This window comes from Megalopta genalis, chromosome 13, assembly GCF_051020955.1.
Source record: "Megalopta genalis isolate 19385.01 chromosome 13, iyMegGena1_principal, whole genome shotgun sequence".
Classification (NCBI taxonomy): domain Eukaryota; kingdom Metazoa; phylum Arthropoda; class Insecta; order Hymenoptera; family Halictidae; genus Megalopta; species Megalopta genalis.
Window position 1 is genome coordinate 1,185,348 of NC_135025.1, and position 23,009 is coordinate 1,208,356.

The following is a 23,009-nucleotide window of genomic DNA, read 5'->3' on the forward strand; positions in this document are numbered from 1 at the left end:
TAGTTATTATCTTCAGAAATGTTGATTTTCCTGGTCATTATCATCGGAGCGTCTATATACGCGGCTGCGTTCGGTATTGAATCCAAATATTTAATTAATAAAATGATAACTGTTACACTGCTTCGATGCAACGATGATTCGTTATTTTGCTTCTCTTTGTTACCTCTGCGATCACTATAGCCGGTGCTGCGCACATACTGAAATTTGTTAGTCACTAAACTTATTCGTAACCTTCAAATAGAAATGGATGGAATTCTGGAATCTGAAAGCAGTTTTTCTGATTGTAGTGCAGACAAAATTATGCCGCTAAAAAGAAGACGAATTAGAGAAATAAGATTCGATAGCGGTGATAGCGATAGTGATTGCGAAGTGCCTATATGCATCCCACGTTTCAAATATTACCACACTGAACAAAATTTCTAACAAATAATGCTGAAAAATGATTTTTTTTACTTTTATACAATTTTACACCTGAATACAAAGTAAAATTTTTTCGATGATATGGGCCTTTTTCTCATATTTCCATACGATGCAAATGGGTTAAATGTCACACTATTGGCATTTTTAAATGCGAAGATCCTTTCAATTTTCCACTGAAACAGAGCTAGATTGCTACAATCGCCTTGCGCCCCGGCGAACAATGGCCGAAAGGATTCGATCGCGTTCACGGGGAAACACGGAAAAGTAATTAACGGCGTTCGACCGTGTCGTCGCACTTCATAAAAGCCGACGGAGTGGGACACGGATAAAATCGCCGTGAGTTTCGCGGGTCCGTGGATCGTGGAACGTGTTCAGTTTCCTCCTTCGCGTCTTCGAGGATGAGATCGTGGCAGCCCGTCAACGATACTCGATCGCCGGTTTCCGAGAGACTCGCGTTCCTCGCGAATGCATAAACTCAGTGTCCACACGATAACGAGACGTCCGAGTGAAACGAAAGGGTATCAAAGGATCTCCGTTCGATTCGGATCGCGATCAGAAACCGTTGGGCCAGCACCGAAGTTTTCAGTGTTTTGGGAGTGAAAGGACCGTCCGTGAAGGACACCAGTTTGAAGTCGTCCATGCCTAAAGCGTACTTTGCCCGTCTTCATTTGCTTCTGAATAATACTTGGCTGGTAAAATTGTATTGCAATTATTTTGATTAATCCTTTGAAGATCATTAATTACCAATTGAAATCCTTTGCCGACATTAGCTTTATTCATTGGGCAAGGTGTGTTGTTGTTTACTAACACGTGTATTGTTTATCGACTAATTGCATTGGTAAGATAATATAGTGTCAAGGTAATTTATAGTAATTTTATAATTTATTTCATTTGTCTTTTTAACATTTTGGCATGTGTAGTTCACATTGTAAGACATAAGTCAATATTTTCGAAAATGTGGCTTACTAAACTGTAGTTATAATTTATTCACTATTTATTCACTTACTTCTAAGGTCATTGCTATTTTTTTTTTGCATATTAACCCCTATGTTTTATAACACAGCACTGTAGTGTACGTCAAGATGAATTCATCGACCCCTGCTTCTTCATGATATACTCTTGCATTACCAAGGAAAGATGTGGTTTGAACGCAATAGGTGTCTAGGCCATTACGCGAGAAACAAAAGTATTAAATTTTTTCATTGCTGGTTATTTAATGGTCATGATGTCAGAGGTCGTTGAACTCGTCTTGATGTGCATCACGGTGTTGCGTTATAAAACGCAGGGGTTAATGTGCAATAAATGGCGGCGACCTTCGATACTTGACAAAAAATTACCTTGAGACAAAAAAAGGGAGGGAGGAATAATATTCTTTTCTTTGAACTAAAGAAAGTTGTCAATTTTTTCTCTAATACATTTTTACTTAATTAAAGTAATGGGCAACGATTCGTAAGATTTTCAGTAATATAGAATGATGCTTCGAAACTGTCTAAGTGACACAAAAAATCAATGCCTGTTAATAACAATTAATTCGAGATATTTCTTAAATTAACTACAATTTGTAATGTTACTATAAAAGTTTGCAATGTTATTTGCGTATTTCTATTTTAATCGGAGAATATAAAATTCTTTAATCCAGAAAGGAATTTACTTTTTTTATTCGCCAAACGTATTTGTTATACTACAATGCCATTGACATTGTTTCATTGTAGGATGCGCTTTTAAAATTAAAACTTCTCTATTTTCGTGCGTCAAGATATATCTTGCAATAATTTATGATACAAAGTACTTCGCTCTTTTATTTTCGATAAGGAAATACTCCGAATTGTTAATAGACGAATGATTAATGCGAAGATTATCTTCATGATCGATGAATTCCCACAGTATAATGAAATACATTCAACGTAATGCAACGAAAGCAATAAATAATACAAACATGACGAAACGATGAACGGATGCGATATTGATCAGGAAAATGACGTACGTATACAATTTACAAACGACGATACGATGCATCGGTTATACAAACGGATCTTTATGCAAGATAAAAATTGACAAAGTTAATTGTAAGAATCATAAATTGGGTAAAACTATATTCCTCTTATTAATACTTGTAATAAGTGGAAAATAATGTAACAATAGCTTGATAAATAAATTAATAAATATTAATTAATAATCGTAAATCCTTCGAATGTCTTGTCACAGACTTGTATTTGTTCTGATGATTACTCTCGTAAATGTAGAAAATCCGCAGTCCAATTACAACAAATTTCAGCTGACAATTAGAATGTTCCTTTTATTAATACTTGTAATAAGTGGAAAATAATGTAACAATAGCTTGATAAATAAATTAATAAATATTAATTAATAATCATAAATCCTTCGAATGTCTTGTCACAGACTTGTATTTGTTCTGATGATTGCTCTCGTAAATGTAGAAAATCCGCAGTCCAATCATAACGAATTTCAGCTGGCAATTGGAATTGTACATTCTCGGTGGAATAATTTTCTACAGCTTAGTTTGAGCCGAAAACATGTATGACAGAGGATTGCAAAAATGAAGCGAACTTACAATTACGACGGTGTGCTGCCGGTTAAAATTAAATCAACCACGTCCGCAGCCGGTTCGATCGGTCGGAATATCGTTTCGCCCGTTTGGATTTGACCGCGACGGAATTGTGACAGAAATTCAATATTTTCACGCTCCTCTTTTCAAGTTGTCCATTTCAACGCGGTATCGCGATGGCCTATACAGATTGCATCGCGACTCGCAGGCGAGTACTCGATAGATAAATTCGAAGACAATTTAAGCAGCAATTCGTGTACACGTTTCTCGTATCTGACCCCGCGTACTAAATATTCTCGTTGTGTAATTAGTTCCGCGGAATCATTCGCGGTTACGGTTTCGAACCTCGGGCGTTGCGTACCTTTCCCAGTTTCTAAATGCCTTCGCGATGTTTTATCGTGTCCGGACCGACTTTAAACGGTTTGTGCACGAGAGAACGAGAGTGAGTGGACAAACAATGAAATCAGAGACATACGTTCGGAGATATTTTCTTATGGTATGACACCATTATGAATTCGTGTAGAAAGGCGAAAAACGTGCGAGCTTCCGAGCGACAGCCTAATTTTTAACTAATTACAAGCTAAGAGAACGTGTTCCATAATTAACATTAACCTACCGCGGCAACAATGATCGTTTTTTTATTTTGTAATTCTACAAACGGATATGCAAAATAAGGAATTTCTTCATTTTATTTCATGGATAATGCTTGAATAAATAATAATACTTAAAGCAAAACTTCCTAATTATTTCAGACAATTATATAATAAAAAAAACATTATTTTTGAAAGGATATTTCAAATAATGTTATATCAGAAGGGATCACAGGTGGAAATAACTATGAAATAAAATAACATGTTATTTTTGGCATTAATAATGTCAATTCAAATGCACCCAGGACCGAATACAGGAGCTATACAGACATTTATTTTTGTCCTTGGTAATTTTATTGAGTCGAAAATAATATAAGAGTACTTACAAATTCTTCAGATGTTTTCAATATTTTATGTTCAATCTCAACATAAAATATTGTCAATAACTGGACCGCAGATTTTATGCGTTTATGACGAAAAAATGTTCGATCTCAACATTTTTTCGTCACAAACGCATAAAATCCGCGGTCCAGTTATTAACAATATTTTCTATGTTGCAACGTTGATACTCAAAGTTCTGCAAAACAATGCACTTCTGAATGCAGTAATAGAGACAGTATTCCTTTCGTGGAAAAAGAGACGCGATCACCGTAACAGGCAATAACGTATTGCATAACTCTAGCCATGCTAACAGCACAGTACCTTCGCGGATCGTTTGGAAATAGGCAGTCGTGTTGCGGTTACAGATAAAGAAAACCTTCAATACATACCATATACAGCCGTAGCATGCTGACAGTTTATGAGTACGGCTTGTTGAAGTCACGATTAAACGGGAATTCGAATTTTTTCGTATACGGGCTTAGTAATACTATTTCCGATTATTATCGCGTTTTCTGTAGCGTCAGTGCTGTGTCTCGTCGTCGCTTAACACTAATTCTATCAAACAGTAATCGCGATTGCTATGCACTGACTCATAAAAGTGAGACGATCGAATTCATTTAGATTTTGTAAAGATTTTATTATTATAAAATTTGCTCCGATAATGTACTATATTCAAGTATTCACCGTAAAGGAGTCTCTGAAGTTTATGTAATTGTAAAGGAAGAAACTAGTAATTTTCACCGTGGTAAACTCAATGTTAATGGTCGAATGTATGAAATGCAACGAGAGAAATTCCTTTTTGATCTTTTTTATTCTTTGAACTGGGTAGGTGGAATTATTTCATAACCAAGGTGTACTCAAAACGAGATTCGATAAGAACATCAATTCATTGTTACATAATTGCTGTTCGCATATTGCTGGATGCTTGTTTTAATAATCAATTGATTTGTCATAGTAATGCATACTTGATTTTTGTCTTAGATATTTATTTATATAGCGAATCACATATTTAAATATTTTCTTTTAACAATATATTTAGTTATGAAGAAGAAATCCCTTTATCTAACTATTATTGCAATATCATTTCCAATATTTATTGTTGCAAAGAAACCTTAAAATAACAGTTGAAATATTTTACACGGACATCATCATTATTATTATTATTATTCTTTGTTATATGATTTATTTTTTTATTGCATACGGCGGCGTGTACATATAGGAATATCCACGTAATTGTTACAATTATGTGTGAATGATATGGTTGAATTATTACTAGAATTCGAACCTTTGTGGATTTGTAGGAAATGCTATTAATTAAATTCCAGCGAAATGGCATGTTAATAATGCTAAATATCCGTTTAATATTCATTTTATCTAGTTAAAATATTTGCTAAAATAACAAGTCCATATTCGTTTTTATCAGTTGCTTCACAAAAATGTAAGTTTATCGGTTTAGCAAAACGAGGTTTCTGAATTTTCTTTTCATTCCAAGTAATAGCAAAATTAAAAAAAAAGCTTCTTAGCCATCATCTAGTAGACTTGTCCCTGCATCATCTAAAAAAATTCAAGTCATATAGAAGTTCAGTTTTAAAAAAGTTATTGCGCTTTAAAAGGTGTACGAACACTTTTATGGGCCACCGTATTTAATTGTATAATTATATTTTACATCTTTACCGATGTCATAAATGCATAACGATCTGCAACCTACTTATCACATTATCATGGACGAAAAGTAGGACAGTGTAACTCGAACAATGTGTTAACCATCGAGATCTCATTGTTTATACAGTGACGAGATACCGCTTTTATTATCAATGTCTGATTAATCGTAACATTTCCATCTTATCGTAATCGCAGGGAATACTTTTCAATGTATAATCACCATTACATTGTTGATCCTCAAATACCCCTATCAATAAAATTTTCTGTATATTGACTGACTAAGTAAAAAATAATAATACCTTTATTTTTAATCGTTTATATATTGCCTATTATTTTCAAGTCTCTATTTATTGACAATCGGATGACAGGACACGGGTCCTTATGAACCCAGAATATAGATATTTTTCAGTTTTGATGACATAAAACAAAATTCAGCTGCAATTTGTCCATTTTATGTATAATTTACATTTTGGGAATTACAGCTCTGTCGATGGTCAATTAACTTGTCAGAATGCATTTTAATAACGACAGAACGCATTGTTTTAAGTTTGTTACATAGGTAACCATAAAATTAAAAAATTATGGACTATATCATATATTGTTTAATCTTAACAACTGAAAGGAAACACAGTTTCCACGAAACAACGAACTTCTTACAAGTTAATCGACGAAACATTTCAATCGATAGAATTATTCAATATGGTACTTGATTATGCGAATTATCGGGTCCCAGATTTCTATCACGTGCATGAAGACAATGTTATTAAACCCACATTAGTAAAAAAAAGTTCGCCATGACCTAATTTCACTAGAAATTCGAATGTCATAATTCTCCGTGAATGTTTCTTCTGTCTACTAAAGCCGCGAGTGCACCGAAGGCTATTTTCCCTATCGATACTAGATTTATCTCAAGGTTCCTCGAACGGTGTGAATCGATTTATCTAATTAGCATAATCGCAGGGATACAGAAAGAAAGATCGCGCGAGAACAGGTCCCCGTCGTTTCGGCGTACGTAAATCGAGATGACCTTATCCACGCGTGGATTACGCTAACCATACCATTCTAATGATTCTTGCCGTGCATTATTGATTCTATCGATAATGGCATAACAACTGCAGCAATTGAAAATATTAATTTTTTTTCCAAAAACGTGGAACAATCATTATACACGCGATACCATTATACATGCTATTCCAATGACGGTGTTTTTCAGACCGTAAATCATTTCGCCGCAAATCGATTTACGAGGGTAATTATAACCCTATTTGCGCAGTATTTTTGATACGCGATCTGAATTTACGCAGGCGGCAAATCTTTGCGAAGCCCTTGAACTAATCAAAAAATTGGAATGCGCCATTACAGACACTGATCGAAACGTCCAACGAGCCTTCAAATTTCGAGAAATTTGCAGCGAATATCGGTAAATTTATGACAACTTAGTGAAAGAAAATATTAATACAAAATCATCCAAAAAAATGTACATTAACAATGAAAAAGAAATCGAACCTCCAAATATTTCAAACGACGAGAATGATGAATTTATGTCGATTAAAAAGAAAAAGGTTGTTGATTGTTTTAAATTACATTAGCGTCGGGGCACCAAACAAAACATACATTTGTTTTCTGTGTATTATAATTATTTCTTTACTCAGCGGTGTAAAGTAAATACGTATTTGTAAAAATAATATTAGCTTTTATTTCCAAATATTTGTTCTTTTCTACGTAGAGACTTTATTTACACGATTCTCATTCGCGCAAAACAAATCTACATAGAAGGGAAATTCGCGTAAATTGTGTGTAAAAATATCGTGCTGTAGAATTTTCCGTAAATTCTAACCGGAGTTTCTATTGGTAGTATTGTTCAGGTGTGGGTGTAGTCGCTGATTTATTCGAAACCGTGTTCATGCGATAGAATTCTCGTGAATTAATTTCCACTGCTATTATAACAATGTAAATAATAACAAAGGGGGAGGTTTACACTGTATTAAATTTGTACACGTTAACGAGTAATTAAAATTACTTTTGTTCGGGATGAATGAGACGCTGCTCGAGGCAATTGATGTTTCAATAATTAACAATGAGAGTATGCTGTGTCGATTCTTAGTATGCGGGCAAACGAAAACTAATTATAAAGACAAGAGGAATTCAATTATTCCTACTCTATATATATATATTCAGGATTAATCAGAGAATCACAATTAGTTAAATGTCACCGAGACACGTGCTTCTAAGTGCGTCATTACGGGAAACGCAACGATTAGGCTGCGAATCAATATGCATTTAAGGCATTTGTAATTTCATAAAGCACAAGGGCATATTTAACTTATGAGACGCTAAAGATATTTTTACTGTATTATTAGCTGAAAGAATATATCTTTTAGTCGGTGAAATCAATTTTGTTTAATTACTGCTGTTTAAGAAATATTATTGCGTCATCCCATGCGATAGGTCATGGTCGTTTTTTATCGTTCTTTATGTATATGAACATTTGCATTTTGTTTAAGCGATGTGAATGTTTCTTAAGACTTATGCTTACGTCATTCAAAAATTTAAATATTTGAATGAAATTTTTCATTCCATTTCGTTCCAGATCTACATATACACATATAACAGCTAGACGGACCATCGTGTATAATTTGGAAGAACTTTTCCAATTTATAAACAATAAATTCCTTACTCCGATAATTATTTAATATATTATTTAATACTTCATTAATGAAAAGCATGTTGATAATGAGAGTTTCTAACATTTACCGATCACTTACTTGAGAAATTATGATCGCTCCGTAATTATTTTTTTCCTTGCATAACGGAGAGAAAACTGTAATGGTTTGGTATCAATTTCGTTTTAGGGAACGTCGTTTTGAACATATGATATTATATAATAAGCTGAAAAATGGAATATTTATTACACCGGTTTGATTAGTGCATTTATAGACTCATCGTTTATACATCAAGCTGTCCTAATGAAAATGTTTAGCGCGTGCTAAATATTTTTAAAGATTGTAAATCAACGTTATAAATTAAGAAGAATTTTACACTGTACGTGCTCGCGGTAAACGTTATGCCCAGCTCGTACCAAAATTGCGGTAAATGTTAGGTATATCCATCTTCGCATTCTGCAAAATGCAACCGCTCTCCCTTGCCTCAGGAAATTCGAATAACGAAGCTAATTCGAAGCTCCGGCTACGAATTAAAATTTCTCGTATATACATTTCGAGCAACTGATGGTTCAGATAATCATCAGGATGGAAACCAGTGTTCGGCGAATCATATATAACAAAAAGTATAAAATATTGAAGCATACTGTGCAGTCTGTAATAAGAGATTCAAATGAATTACTGGTCTCTGTGGACGTAAATGACAAAATTCTTAAATATTCTTACTTTCGAAACAAATTATACATACACACATGACTATAATGAAACGTTTCATCTCAAGGAGATGTAACAATCAATAACAATTTCCAAGAAATTAAAATCAGTTTTGTGCGAATGATCGTGTGAAAACCTAGATCATAAATATAAAAACATTTCAATATATACAGTGAAAGTACTTCGCAAATTGTTTCTTAACACTTTCAAGTAACCCGTCAACTAACGGTTTACAGTAATTAAACCGTTCTTTCTTCTCGGATTTTAACGAGTTTACGGCGAAGACAGATTAAACTTGAAAGGAGATATCCATAAAAACAGTATTTTTCTCCTTGCAGTTCCACTTTAATGTAACTGAAATCTGCCTGCCGTAAATGTGTTTTAACCGTAGAGCTTCATTTCAATAATCCTTCAATACTCTGCTTAACCCTTCAATAATCCTCTCTCGTAAATTAAATATTTGTATCTAAAGCAAAGAAGAGTGAATTCCAAGGTACAGATGTTGGGTGTAGTAAACGTAAACGTGTAATAAAAAAGCAAGTTTGGCGTAGAAACAATTTCTAACCTATTGTAATCTAATTTCAGAAACAATTTGTACGTGTTTATAGCTTTGTGTGTGAAGAATTTACGTAAAGTTTAATAAAGCTTTATAAAGTCATGGGTTATTTTACATAATTTTTAAACATTTTCGACATAACGCTGACGGTACTATTGTATTACAGTGCATATACACTGTATGTTGTGTATGTGTGTACGGTACACTAGATATGTTAGTTCAACAAATGTTTCTATAGTTAGTAGTCAATGGAAACGTTATCGAGTTGCTAGGTTAGTGTCCATATAAACAATGAAATGTTTATTATTCGAAGCACGAACCGTCACAACTGATTCAGTAACGTTACACTTATATATGTACATATATTGTATACAATACATCAATTCTGACATTTATGTACCAATGTGTCCAGTTTAATTCTTTCATATATATTTCGAAAGAACGTTATTAATTTTGTTGATATAGATTCATATTTTCAGGAGCTATTAATTTTACATTATCCAACTGAACAAAAAGATAAGTTCGTGAATTAACGTCTTACGAAAACTTCATATTATAGTGGTAGTAGTATTCGCACACCTTTTAAAACGGAATCTTTTTTATAATTATTTCAAGAGATCTAAATTTTTAGGGGAGGGGAGGAGGTTAGAGATATTAGTTCACTAGACAGTGGTTGAAAAAAATTATTTTAAATTCTTTCAATTTCTTCAAAATTTTCTATGAAAAATTTTCTTTTCTAAAACCCAAGTTCGTGATAATACAACGCTCGTTGTTTCATGTTTCCAATTTTTCTACTAACAAAGTTTGAACATTGAAACCTGGGACACCCTGTAGAATAGTGTATCGATGAAAATTATCGTGCGTAAGTGGTTCAGACGTAGCCTAAGTAATGATCAGGAACGTAAAAAAATTTTCGGAACCAGATGAAATGATTGTCAAACAGAAATTAATTAATGGTTGCGATGCGAACACCGTGGAGGTTCGAGCCGGCTCGTAAGTTCGTTTCCAGTTCTACGATTTATTAATCAGAAATCCGTAGCTCGTTTCCTGACACAGCACGAGCGGGAAAAACGTACCCGCTGGAACAGGAGATAACTCGGGATAATAATTCAAACACTCGTCCGCGTAGGATTTTCTTTCGTAACTAAACATTCTCTGGGGGGGAAAACACTGTCATAAATTATCATGCGTAATCGCGTCGGGCAGAGAATCTTTGTTAGAAGAATCCAGCCTTTCAAGATCACGTTTACCGATACGGAGCCGAAACTGAACGTTCTTAGGCGAGAGAAAGCGCACTAATCGTTTCGTAAAATGTAAGCGCTATTTCGATAGCGAATTTCACACGCGGGAAGAATAAGATCGCGATCATGCGAATCAGCATTCCATTCGATTTCATGCTTGAATCGCGGACGTTCTTGTCGTGTGCGTAAAATATGTTGCAAGTGTATCCTTCTTTCAGTGCGAGCAATTATATGTTTTTTGTTATACATGGAACAAATGATCGAAGATGCTGTTAGCAATTATGTGTTTTTTTTTCTCATTCCGTGCTAAGAATGATCTCAGGAATCTCCCATTTCCGGATTGCGAGACATTTTCGGGACACCCTGTATACAAACACTATGCAGCAGTTACAGACAATACAGAATTACAAATCGTTCGATTAAAGCAGATATTTGATATGTATCGTACTGTTATGCGAAACAAGGAGTAATACTCGTCTCTTATTTATATATCAAAATATGCTTCTTACATAAGTTCAACCGCTGGAAGATTGTTATCACGAAAATTCAGAGTTCTTCTAGAGCGAGAAAGAAAATAATTTGCTTACGACACAAAGATATCGAACTAACGAGAAAATAACAATGGTCTTATCGATGCTTCTGAGGATTATCCTCGCAATTGCAAAAACTATTGTACGAAGAAAACATTTATAAGTTTACAACCGTATAATTTCATTCTGTATTTTTTCTTCATAAGCACGTTAGCCGATTAATATTTACAAGCGCTGCAATATCCTATTGTTGTAATCGTCGTTTATGCTTATCAAAAGTTACATAAGGTACGGAATCCGAAAAGCTGTTTCATGTCCAATAGCACATTAACAGCACATTATTTTCAGTCGAGATCAGGCCTTCGAGGAAAAGATCACGTTACCATCGTACGTATTACAATTATACGATCACGGCCTATATGTTAACAATCTAACGAATCAGTGTAATTACATCTCGCGATATTTACCGAGCATTACGCAACGATGACTCTGCGCGCCGATTACGGTTTGTTCTTTTAACTCGCGTCGAGACGATCGAGTGGCAAGAAACGAACTCGGTTAATTCTGTCAAGAATGAAAAATTCCTTATTTAGCTACGATATGTTTAATAGATAGATTACAGTGCTAGCAATTTGTATCGCAATACTAATTTCTGCAACTTACTTGCTACGTGATCTTATAAAATGCAAATTCCAGTTTTCTGGTCCAAAAGTGTAAAGATAATAAATAACTATGCAATTATTTAATACACAAATATACTAGATTTTAAATGAAAAGAAGAAACATCGGGATTTGCCGCGTAAGATTGATGCATTACATTCAGGAAATGTAAATACCGTAGCTCTTTTTATATAAAAATAAACGTTTAATATTTTATCATTATTAGGAATTTTTAAAATCGCTGACACTATTTTACTCGGGACACTAGATTACGTGACAGGGTCGCCGAAATTTACAAAAAGCATTTTTCAAATTTTCGCTACAGGCTCTGGTAAAAAAAAGTTGAAGAAACATCATTGTTTAATTATTTCATCGTTCCAACTAATTGTAATCCATCGATGCTCTCGAAAACTAGTCGAAAACTAGTAAAAAAAAACCACACGTGTATCCCTATACACGTTAAAATTCTGGACCTCTATTTCGCACCCATCTGTCAGATGATCTGCGACCTCCGCAGCGTTTTAACCGCGCCGAGGCACCTTCCAATTTTAGGTGAGAATCGAACATCGCGCTTCTATCCCGGCGAAAACCAACGAAGAATGAAAATTCGGTGGTGAATCGTGGATTCATTCCAGTTCGTTGCGGTCCCGATGAAAACCAAAGAAGTGTTGGTACGAAAATGTAAAAAGGATGGACAGAGGCGTACGAGACAGAGGAGAAAGAGGGGCGAGCTCGGAAGAAGGGTGAGAAATTGATCGAGAAATCGGGCATCGTTCTCGCAGCGAAACAAACAGCGTCGGAGTTTCGCGGTTGCAGAGGGTGCACTGATCTTTTCAGCTTGAAAATTCACCGATAACTGAGCGCCGCTCTATTTTATCGGCAATTAACGGCTAATTGCGCGCCGACGACGATAATGAACGAAATCCGCGTGCTAATGTTAACAGGAGTAATAATATTATAAACGATTTTGTGCTTACACCGGACGTCGAGTGGATAGATTGAACATTGGAGAATCTATGATTGGTCGATGAACATTTGTACCGCTTTTTTTTTATTAGGTTTTGCGTCGTCCTCAGTCATTTAACATACAAGGGGACCCTATGCGTTTGAATCAACGAACAAGTCACGGGGCATGAACTTCGGAATCTTTTTTTATTACTGCGTGACCGTGTTAATTTAAAAAAGAACGCTATTCATTCTTATTTCAGAATGTCTGAAGAATATTTGCTAATTTTTCGAACCCGAAATAATAAGTAATTTAACTGTGTCAGCCGTTTTAATTTTCTGATGTGCATGACTCGTGCGTACCATATGAAATTTTTAAGCAAGGTGTACGGTGCAGATTAGCAAAGCACGTAAATGATATTTTAATTTAAATAATTCTGTGTCCAAACACATTTCAACGAACGATTCGCAAAGCTAATTTAATAATACATAATCGCGTTAAAGGACGTAGGGGATTTGTTTGTTAGAGAAATATGAAGAATAATATTAACTCTCAACTGTATCTAGCAGCGAGAAGGCGCTCTAGAGCCGCGGCCATCTGGCGGCCACGGCATGAAGCATAACACAAAGCTAGTCTCTAGCGAGAAGCTTGGCGCTCTAGCGGCAGTGGCGCGATTCTACGGCCAGTCTGCGAGTCTGGCTAACGATTTCGTGAGTGGGTTGATGTCGAAAAAGGGAGAAAGTCTCGCGTTGGGAATGTACCCGTTACGAGCTATTTTAGTGTTTTACTTTAACCTGACTGTGTTAACCTGACCATCGCTACATCAAATATTTTGATAAATTATTAATACACGTTTTATTTGTCATGAACAGCTTTCGGTAATAGTTGTTCAAAGCTTTCGATATTTATTAATTAATAAGAACGCTAAGAGTAATGTACAATAATACATTACTGCGAGACGATATCGATCAATTTATCGATTAATTTATGTTTGAATAGAAGCAGGAGCCCACAATGTACATACGCTGTCCTCAAAGTATATTGACAGCGTTTGGTTACATGCCAGCTTAATTAGTGCGCGACTTTAAAAATATTATCAACAATAGCTTCCAGAGTTTGTTCATATATTGTAAAAGCCATTAACATTTTATATAGAATTTACAAGCTACGTTATATCTTAAAAGTGATAAAGTTCTCAGAGTTTATATTTCATTGTACAAAAAGTAAATAAAAACACCAATGAAACGCAAGAATAATTAATTTTCTAAATAATAACATTAGACATTATATCCAATGATTTACACAAGTTTAATTGCCCGTGTACGCTGTAACTTCAAACGAATGCAATCAGTTATTTTCTGAAAAATAGATTACGTTCTTATTGTTAATGAAAAATGTACTCTACATTAACGGCTTATAACTTTTATGAATTCATTGACAAAACTGAGTAGATGTAATCATATTAATCAGATTAATTTGTACAGTAGATCTGAAAATAATACGACACTTACTCGTTAATTGCATTTCGTATTTTTCCTTTCGCCAAATAAAAAATTATATATGTTGCGGATTTAAAATCCAACAAAAAAATCGCAATTAGTATTGAATCGTCGAAGGTGCAAAACCAATCTCTCTTTACAAACAAACGAAACTACAAAATAATCCTGCAATCAAATGCCGGCTTAGTGGGTTAAATTAGGTACTAAAACCTAATCGATACGAATCGACCCAAATGTTCCCGTCTGTAATCCAGTTTCATCGTTTTATTCAGCATTCACAGCTGCGACAGTTAAGAAATCCCATTAAATTGTAATTCATAGGAACATCGAATTATAACATTATTGACAACTACACTCGTGTGAAGAACCAGCTGATCTGGAAATCGATGAACACTGTATCAAATGCTTAAAATCAGTGACATATTTTTCAAAGTATTTACATAGCGTTCGAACACGCCGCGCCATGTTTCAATGCTATTTACAATGCGTATTTGATCCGGTCTCAATAATGTAAAACATTCATAAATAACAAACCCATTAATTGGTTTCCTCGAGTTCGGATAAATTTGTCGGCGCGTTGTTTTCGAGGATCGAAAAATGAAAAGAATATTGAAAATAGCGTAGCAGTTTCTATTGCGTTGAACGTCGGCGAATGTGTTCGCGATGAAAACAGAGGATACGTAAATTGGCCGCGATGAAAACGTACGACCGGGCTATAGTAAATCCATGTTAAAGGACTCGGCTGGTTCGGGGTTCTGTCTCTCAATAACACATGCACCATAACGTCGGTCATAAACTGTCGTTTCGCGACGAACTCGAGACCGGGAGCCGTGCGTGCGGCCGAAAGCATACGTAAGTGAATTTTACGCAAAACGTTTGTCTTGGATACTGGTTACTATGCCGCACGAAATTAGAAATTTACCGGGCCCGAAAATGCACACGATGGGGCGACATATTTTTCTGTGATATATGCGGAGTCCGCCGCTCTGCGTTCTTTTTTTTCGTGAAACATAGGAGAAACTGCTTGGAAATTCATAAACAGTATAAGCAGGGTTCGAAATATACGGGTTATTTTAATTCCGGGAAAATTCTGTTAGTACTCGTACCTTTTACTTAGTATTTACTCGGTATTTCTGTAGAATTTTTAACTATTATCAATATTAATTATCGTCATTTTTAACTATTATATTAACTAAAACTTGTACGACAAAAGTTCCATGGAAACGAGTGTTTTTTAGAAAACTTATTGGAAAAAGTTTTACAATACAAATAGAGCTGTCAACGAAAAAACTGGGAAATCGTAATCACATAATTAATAGATCTTATTTATATATTCTTTTACAACTTGAACACTGACCTGCGAATATTCAGCCAATATATCGCAAAATTTCCCAGCAACGCGGGATTCGTTTTCCGACTTCTAATAAACCGTACAGCGCACACGGTCGGTCATAAACCGTCGACTCGTAACAAAGGATCGAACGTCGCAAAGCGAGAGCAACTACTCGAAACGCGAAAACAAGCGTGCACAGCCGTTTCCATGCTAGCACGCGCGTTCCTATTGCACAGCCAGCTAAGGGATACATATCAGAGGATCCTGTTGGTATCTTAGTTGGCTTTATTTCCGTTATCTCTGCCGTAGACTGAACCGGAATCCTTGTTCCGACACATACTACCTGTTTACGATACTTCCCGGCAAAATGGCTTCCACAGTTCGACGAGTTCTAACGTCTGCCGATCGCTCGCCGGGAACAATATGATTTGCGATACAGTTAATTGGCCCCTTGTTCGATACACCGCTTGTAAATATTTGTAACTGAACTGCGAATCTTTATGCCGAGTGCCATACATTTGTAAATACTTTTACAACGAAAGACTTTACAACTGTAAGAGCGTAGACATTTGTTTTGTCTGTTGGTTCGTACGAAAAAATGATAAATTACAGAACTCGATTCAATTTAATATAACTTTAGTTTAGATGTACAGAGAAGCATAATTCTGTACAATTTCCGCTTTCCTGGATTTATTTATGAAACTACGAACTTTTGTAAAAACTTTTGAAACTATGCGAACGTAAGGTAAAGCGAACTAAGGTATCGGAAATATGCGAATCAACATAGACAGATGAGAAAAGAAATCGAAAAGGTTCGCTCATGCCTACCGACCACGGTCCTGCGTACACCAAACTGCGATCTAATTCGCCAGCAATTCGGTGCAAAGAATTTCGAAGTAGGCCCAACTCTGGACTGCACGAAGTTCCGACACTCTTCGACGTACAATCGCAAGGCGCGAGTCGTGGGTCCGCGCGATGGATTAAGGAGAGTTTTGTGGCGGTTGACGAAAGTGAAATATATTCGGTACGGGCAAAACATTTATCGACACGTAAAGCCTTGGTTCGACCTTTATTAAATTCATTTGACAGTTTCATGAAATTCGTTGATCAAATTAACTTTTACTTTCTTTATTTCATAATTCTTATAAGAGTGGATCGGGTGAGTGAGTGAACTCCATCTTATCTAACATCCCTTTTCCCAAATTTTAGGTCAACTCTATTACTTGAACCGGTGAGACAGGCCTTGGTCTCCTCCGCGCGAATGTTCGTTGCAAGCTTCTGGCTTGCTTCTGTTCGATACTCGTAGCTGTAGAACACAAAATCACCAGGAAAAATGAGAAATATGCTCAACCTCGAGATATTTAGACAGATACTGATTGGAATTATATGTAAGTATAGGTGAGGCGATATCACGACGATTTCGAAAGCTGTCGAATAAAAATAATTGGAACACGCTCCGTCGTCGATCGACTAGGCAATCTGTTGATCGTCGACAGTGGATTGAACGAAGGATGGAGTACTCCTATTATACCAAAATTCGAACACGACGATCCTTTGAAAGTGTCCTCCGACAAAGTGGTTTGGGTGGTGAATTTGATGTATGTCGGCGTCGGACTCGGCTCTATCGTGCCTTTCCTCTTGATGGACAGGATTGGTCGTAAAGGAACTTTACTATTCGCCACGGTACCGAAGATTTGCAGCTGGATTTTGATCGGCTTAGCAGCCACCGTTCCTCAGCTTTATGTTGGTCGAATATTGGCCGGCATAGGCTGCGGAATAACGTACGCTGTTATGCCGATGTACCTTGGCGAGGTTAGCAGCAAAAGGACACGTGGGCCTTTAGGTAAAATTGTTTTTTTTATTTATGTTATTTCTCTTTCCTTCGTTTTTTCATACTTCTTATTATAGATTTCTTGAACCTATTTCTCGTTTTCGTCTGTCTCGTAAAACTTTTCACGATGCTTTAACACTTCGACTGTCCGTCGCCCATATGTTGATGACAGAATTACTAGCTTATGTTTAAAAATTAATTGTCACGTTAATCTGTAGCATCTCCGAAATTTTGTTAGGACCTGCAAAACGTAATGATATCGAAAAAGTAATCGATGTCAAAATTAAAATACTCTAATTTTGTGTAATTTTCGAGGTTGTCGGCGTGGCAGTCGAAGCGTAGCCTGTCTTTGCTTTTGTTGGTACACGCGTTATTAATATTTATATTTGTTTATACTAACCCTTCGTGGTCCTATGTCGAAGCAGAATCGACACTCATTTTTACAGCAACGGTTACTTACTCTTTTCTGATTTACATTACGCTCATGAATAATGCCACTACACGCGTAATAACAATTGCCGTATTTATCAACTGTTCTACATAGGTCTCGGTTAGGTCACGGTTAGGTTACTTAATTCTCTGATTTACATTACGCCCATGAATAATGCCAATATACATGTGTAACAACAATTGCGGTATTTATCAACTGTCCTACATAGGTTATGTCACACGTGGGAATATGATTAAGTTGCATTGTCATAGTAAATTTTGAAATAAAAGTGAGAAAACACATTGAACGGTAAAGGATCGGTATTTGTTGAATGCTTATTAAAATTTTAATAAATACCGTATTAGATGTTTGTGTTAATTCTGAGTAAATCCAAAAGATTCCGCTTTTCATCGAATTCTCGATGCTTTCGAATATTTTATTTATAATTGTCGCTTGATAACGGAGACGATTTCGTCTTTTGATGTAAAATATCAGGAGTGGGTTGCTTTTGAAGGGTACGAAATAGGCACAGCACACGACCGTCTAATCATTGCGTGGGTCTGAAAATATTATTAACAATAGCTTTCACGAGTCGCTTATACATCGCGAAAGCCATTGAAATTATTCTGTAAACTTTACGAACATGATTCTATAAGTAAAATGAGGATTTCGATTGTTATTCCGGATTACTATTATTTTGGTTGCATTCGACCAATCAAATGTAAGACTTTGCAATTTATATCATATCACCGACGAAAACTGTGACAGTACTTTACGATACAATGATTTACTGAAATACTGAACAACATATTCTGTCATTTGTAGTCATTATTGACAACTGGATTTCGGATCTTTATGCAAAATAAAAATTTTCTGCACTCAAGTGCTGACTGTATACCACTCAAAATTGTTATATTTAAGTCACGAGTTTCAACTTTATATACATAAAATGTACTCTAAGTTTCGGATTTATAGTTAAAATGTTTCCGGTGTAAACGGTTAATACCGAACGACAAATGCAACGCATTTATTAAGCAGAATGTAACTAGAACCGAAATGCATAATCGAAAGCCATAATCGAGATCAAAACCGTGCAAGTCGGGCTTCTTCCATTTTTCATAACTGTTTCCGCCAAAAACCGCTTTGTAACATTTTGAAACGCTTATTTTGGGAACCGTTTCACCGATCCCAGAGTAGAAAGAACAAGAAACTAAGCTCCTCGAGTGATTCAGGTACGCTGATGGCAGTGCTGCTGAACACCGGTATGATGCTCGCCTACGCGATCGGTCTGTCGGTGTCTCGTTTCACGATGTCCATGATTTCGGTGTCCATTCCGATCCTGTTTCTGCTATGCTTTGTCTGGCTGCCGGAGAGCTCGGTGTTCCTCACGAAGAAGAACAAGCTGTCGTCCGCTGAGAAGACGCTGAAATGGGCGCTCGGCAAGGACAACGTGTTGGAGGAGTTGGAGGAAATCAAACGGATCGTGGCGACGGAGGATTCGGCCGGCGACACGACGTTCGCGAACTCGTTGAAGCAGACGTGGAGCAGGCGCGAGAATCGGAGAGCGTTCGGCATCGCTATGATCGTTCTGAGCGCGTTGACTTTAACAGGGGCGGCGCCGTTGTTGGCTTATCAGTCGTTCATATTCGAGGAAGCGGGCTTCCAGATATCGACGGATTTCAGCATAGTGTTGACAGGATGCGCGCTCGTGTTGGCCGGCATGATCTGCGTGCTGCTGGTTCGGAGCATCGGCAAAAGGCTGCTGCTGCTTCTATCGACCCCGGTCTGCGTGGTGTCGTTGGTGACGCTAGCCGTCTTCTTCGGCCTCCTCTCGAGTGGCCACGACGTCGCCAGGCTGCGATGGGTGCCCACCGTGTTCCTGGTGATTTATGTTCTCGGCTATGGCCTCGCCCTGAACCCCGTCCCGCTCGCCTACGTCGGCGAGATCTTCCACGTCGACGTTAAGGTGCCCGCGGCCATATTTTGCTCCCTTTATTACGCCCTCACCACGACCACCGTCGTGAAATTCTATCAGGTAGGTTTCTGCGCGACTGGTAATGACGCACTTGCGCGGCGAACGATTCGCGAGCGGCCCGCGTAATTTGGGTCGCGTCGGGACGCGTGCAACCCCTGGGAAATTTTAATCCTTAATGGGTCTCCATACTTCGACGGCTTTAAACATCGAATTTCTCTCGCGATTTTCTTACGCCGTGCTGCCCCCGCCGCCGGCGTAAAGTGTTCGGCTCGAGCCGTGTATATATTCGAAATTAGAACAACCGAGCGCTAAAAGTGACCGCGACGTGCAATGCGTTTTTTAAAATAACAAGATCGTATTTATTCAGTTGTTGCGCGAATTTCGAGTCAGAATGGGGTACTGGAGCTGGTTACTGTTGGGCGACCTAATCGCTGTGCCTCCGGTTTTTCATTGAAGACTGAACGAAATAGAAGAATACAATAATTTAATATGTCTTATTCGATAAATATAAAGCTGTAATACAACGAAAACAACGAAACAACTTTCCGAACGATACGATATACAGGGTGTCCCAAAAATGACTCGCAATCCGAAAGTGGCGGGTTCCTCGGGTCGTTCGAAACAACTTTTTCCTTTACAAAGTTTTCTCCGAGGCACCATTAACGAGTTATTAATTGTTATATTAAATTACTGTTAAATTACTGTTAAGTACTTAAATTACTGTTAAATGTTTTTTATTCAGAACCTTACAAAAAGGTAAGCATATTCATTTTATTATTAATATTTCCTTTACGAACGACGAGACTCATTCAGCCATTCATAGCATTTCTATGTTTTTAAAATATGATCCGCCCGCTTTAGAATGAAATGGAATGGGACATATGTGAAATTTTTATTTTTTTTTATGAAATAGTAATGGCCAGGCTATTTATTGAAAAAAAGCTTTGAAATTATTTAGCAATTTAATATCTCGTAACGGTATCTGATGATTTAAACGCAGTTCCCTCGATTCAAATATTTTATTACCATTTATATTTCCAGTATGAAATCGTTGAATTCAATTTTCCATTTAAAAGATTCTGAAAAATCGTATTTCCAGCTGTCAAAGTAGGGACTGTATAACTCGTTGATTGTGCTGGGACGACGTCCTTTTTATCGCTCTTTGCAAATTCTCTTCATGTGTGCTCACATGTAGAATTTTCGCTACCACAGGGAAATTTTGGAGGAAAATGTAAGGTGGTTCAAAGTGGAATTAGGAAATGCAAAGGACTGTGCGGTGGAAGGTACTTTTAGATTACAACCTCCAACGAAAAATATTCGATCAAACGAACCAAGTTTATTTCATAATAATTATTCACGTATTTAATTTGGAAAACAATTTTACAATGTCGAAGATAAATAGAAAGATATTAGTTCTACGGTACTTGAGGGGTAAATGTTAAAAACCATTAATCGTGACATTAATCGAGGCTTTTAGAATATTGAGGATTTATAAAATACCGTATCTAATATTAACAACTTAATTTTAATAACGATTGCTCGAAACAAAAATACGGTATCACTTGATAAAATGTATCGTCTATAACGTTCAGAAGATAAACGTATGCTAGTATGAAGACGTACCATTTCCTTCGTTAGTTTTGACGACTGAAACGAACCTGTACATTTTTTAACACCCCCCTAGTCAGACCTAACCTAACTCACCTTGACATAACCTCTTCCGAGTCATTCTTTATTTCGTAATGGTTATATTTTATCTTCAGTTAAAATATCTGAATGCTCACGAAATTGTCTAGTTACCTATTACTAGTTATTAATAAGATATTAATACCAAAAGAAATATTTTCAGTCACACATTTTGAGCACGTAGCTTCACGCTGATACATTTCCTTCGCATTTCGAAACAGTCCTACGCTTTTCTGCTTTTTAAAGAGTTAAATCGACTCATTTACTCGAGGGATAAGTCAACAGCGTAGAAGCGTCTTCCTAGCACATTATCAGATCCGAATTAGACGATAAAAGCGGTTGCAAAATAGCTTCGCGATGACGACCTGAATTCCGACTTTCCTCTCGTCGGAGGAAATCGCTGCTGCGCCGAGCTTTTCATAAAAGCCGAACAGCACAATTGAGAGTGATGGTGTTTCTCGCCTTGTTCATAGGTATTGCAAGAATCGTACGGAACGTACATGCCCATAGCGGCGTTTACAACGATCACATTCTTCATTTGGATACTAATCTACCGATACGTGCCGGAGACCGAGGGAAAGACCTTGGAGGAAATACAAATTGAGTTGAGAGGCAAATGCTGACGATTGTTCTCGATTGTGCACTGCACCATGATGTACTTAATAAATGACAGACAGTGTCGACTCGAACGTGAAATTTTCTTTCTTATTTTTTTCCTACCTTTCAACGCGTTCGCTATCACCTCGAAAATTTCATAAAATTCAAGTATTCTATTTGATCAAATTAAAATGATAAGTTGAGATACTTTACATCGATTAGATACTTTCTTAACATCCTTGCGTTTTCCAGATATTTCATTGTCATATCTATTTATCCGTTGTTGAGAGAAAAATAAGGCGAATTATCTTTCTGCAGTAAGCACTGACTTTATTCGCTACGAACGATCGAACTTATGGAGGGCCACTATAGTGGCCCGTAGTATCGAAAGGGATAAGCATTCAAGGTTATGTCAAGGTTATACATTAATACCATTATATATTACATAACCTTGACATAACACTTTCAATAGTAATAAAATCGACGATAATTTTATACCCCCTGAAATAATAGGTACCATAATAGGTACATTTACCTTAATTCGCATGGTGGCGAACGTCTTCATAGGTAATTTGGCGAAAGCCAATTGGTATACAGCATCGCTCATGTTCACGGCATACCGAGAAGCGGAAAAGGAGGGGAAAAAGGTCGGTGATCAATACCGACGTACGACTGATTCCGTGAAATCGGACGCGGCGTAGAGGGAAAACTGTAATTTCGACAAATTACACT

General features: G+C 36.7%; 2 protein-coding genes across 4 annotated transcripts in view; both read left to right on the plus strand.

Annotated features, from left to right (window-relative positions):
- GluRIB (Glutamate receptor IB) overlaps window positions 1-23,009 on the plus strand; it is a 321,268-nt gene that overhangs the window by 231,291 nt on the left and 66,968 nt on the right. The window lies entirely within an intron of this gene.
- LOC117228426 (facilitated trehalose transporter Tret1) lies at window positions 757-22,376 on the plus strand. Of its 2 annotated transcripts, none has more exons than XM_033484184.2 (5): window positions 757-1,112; window positions 16,968-17,146; window positions 17,233-17,601; window positions 19,252-20,054; window positions 22,154-22,376. In XM_033484184.2, exons 2-5 carry the CDS (start codon window positions 17,092-17,094, stop codon window positions 22,301-22,303), a joined length of 1,377 nt encoding a protein of 458 aa, XP_033340075.1. In that variant the 5' UTR covers window positions 757-1,112; window positions 16,968-17,091; the 3' UTR covers window positions 22,304-22,376. The 2 variants fall into 2 exon arrangements, with proteins under 2 accessions (XP_033340075.1, XP_033340076.1); XM_033484185.2 differs by lacking the exon at window positions 757-1,112 and adding an exon at window positions 14,436-16,782.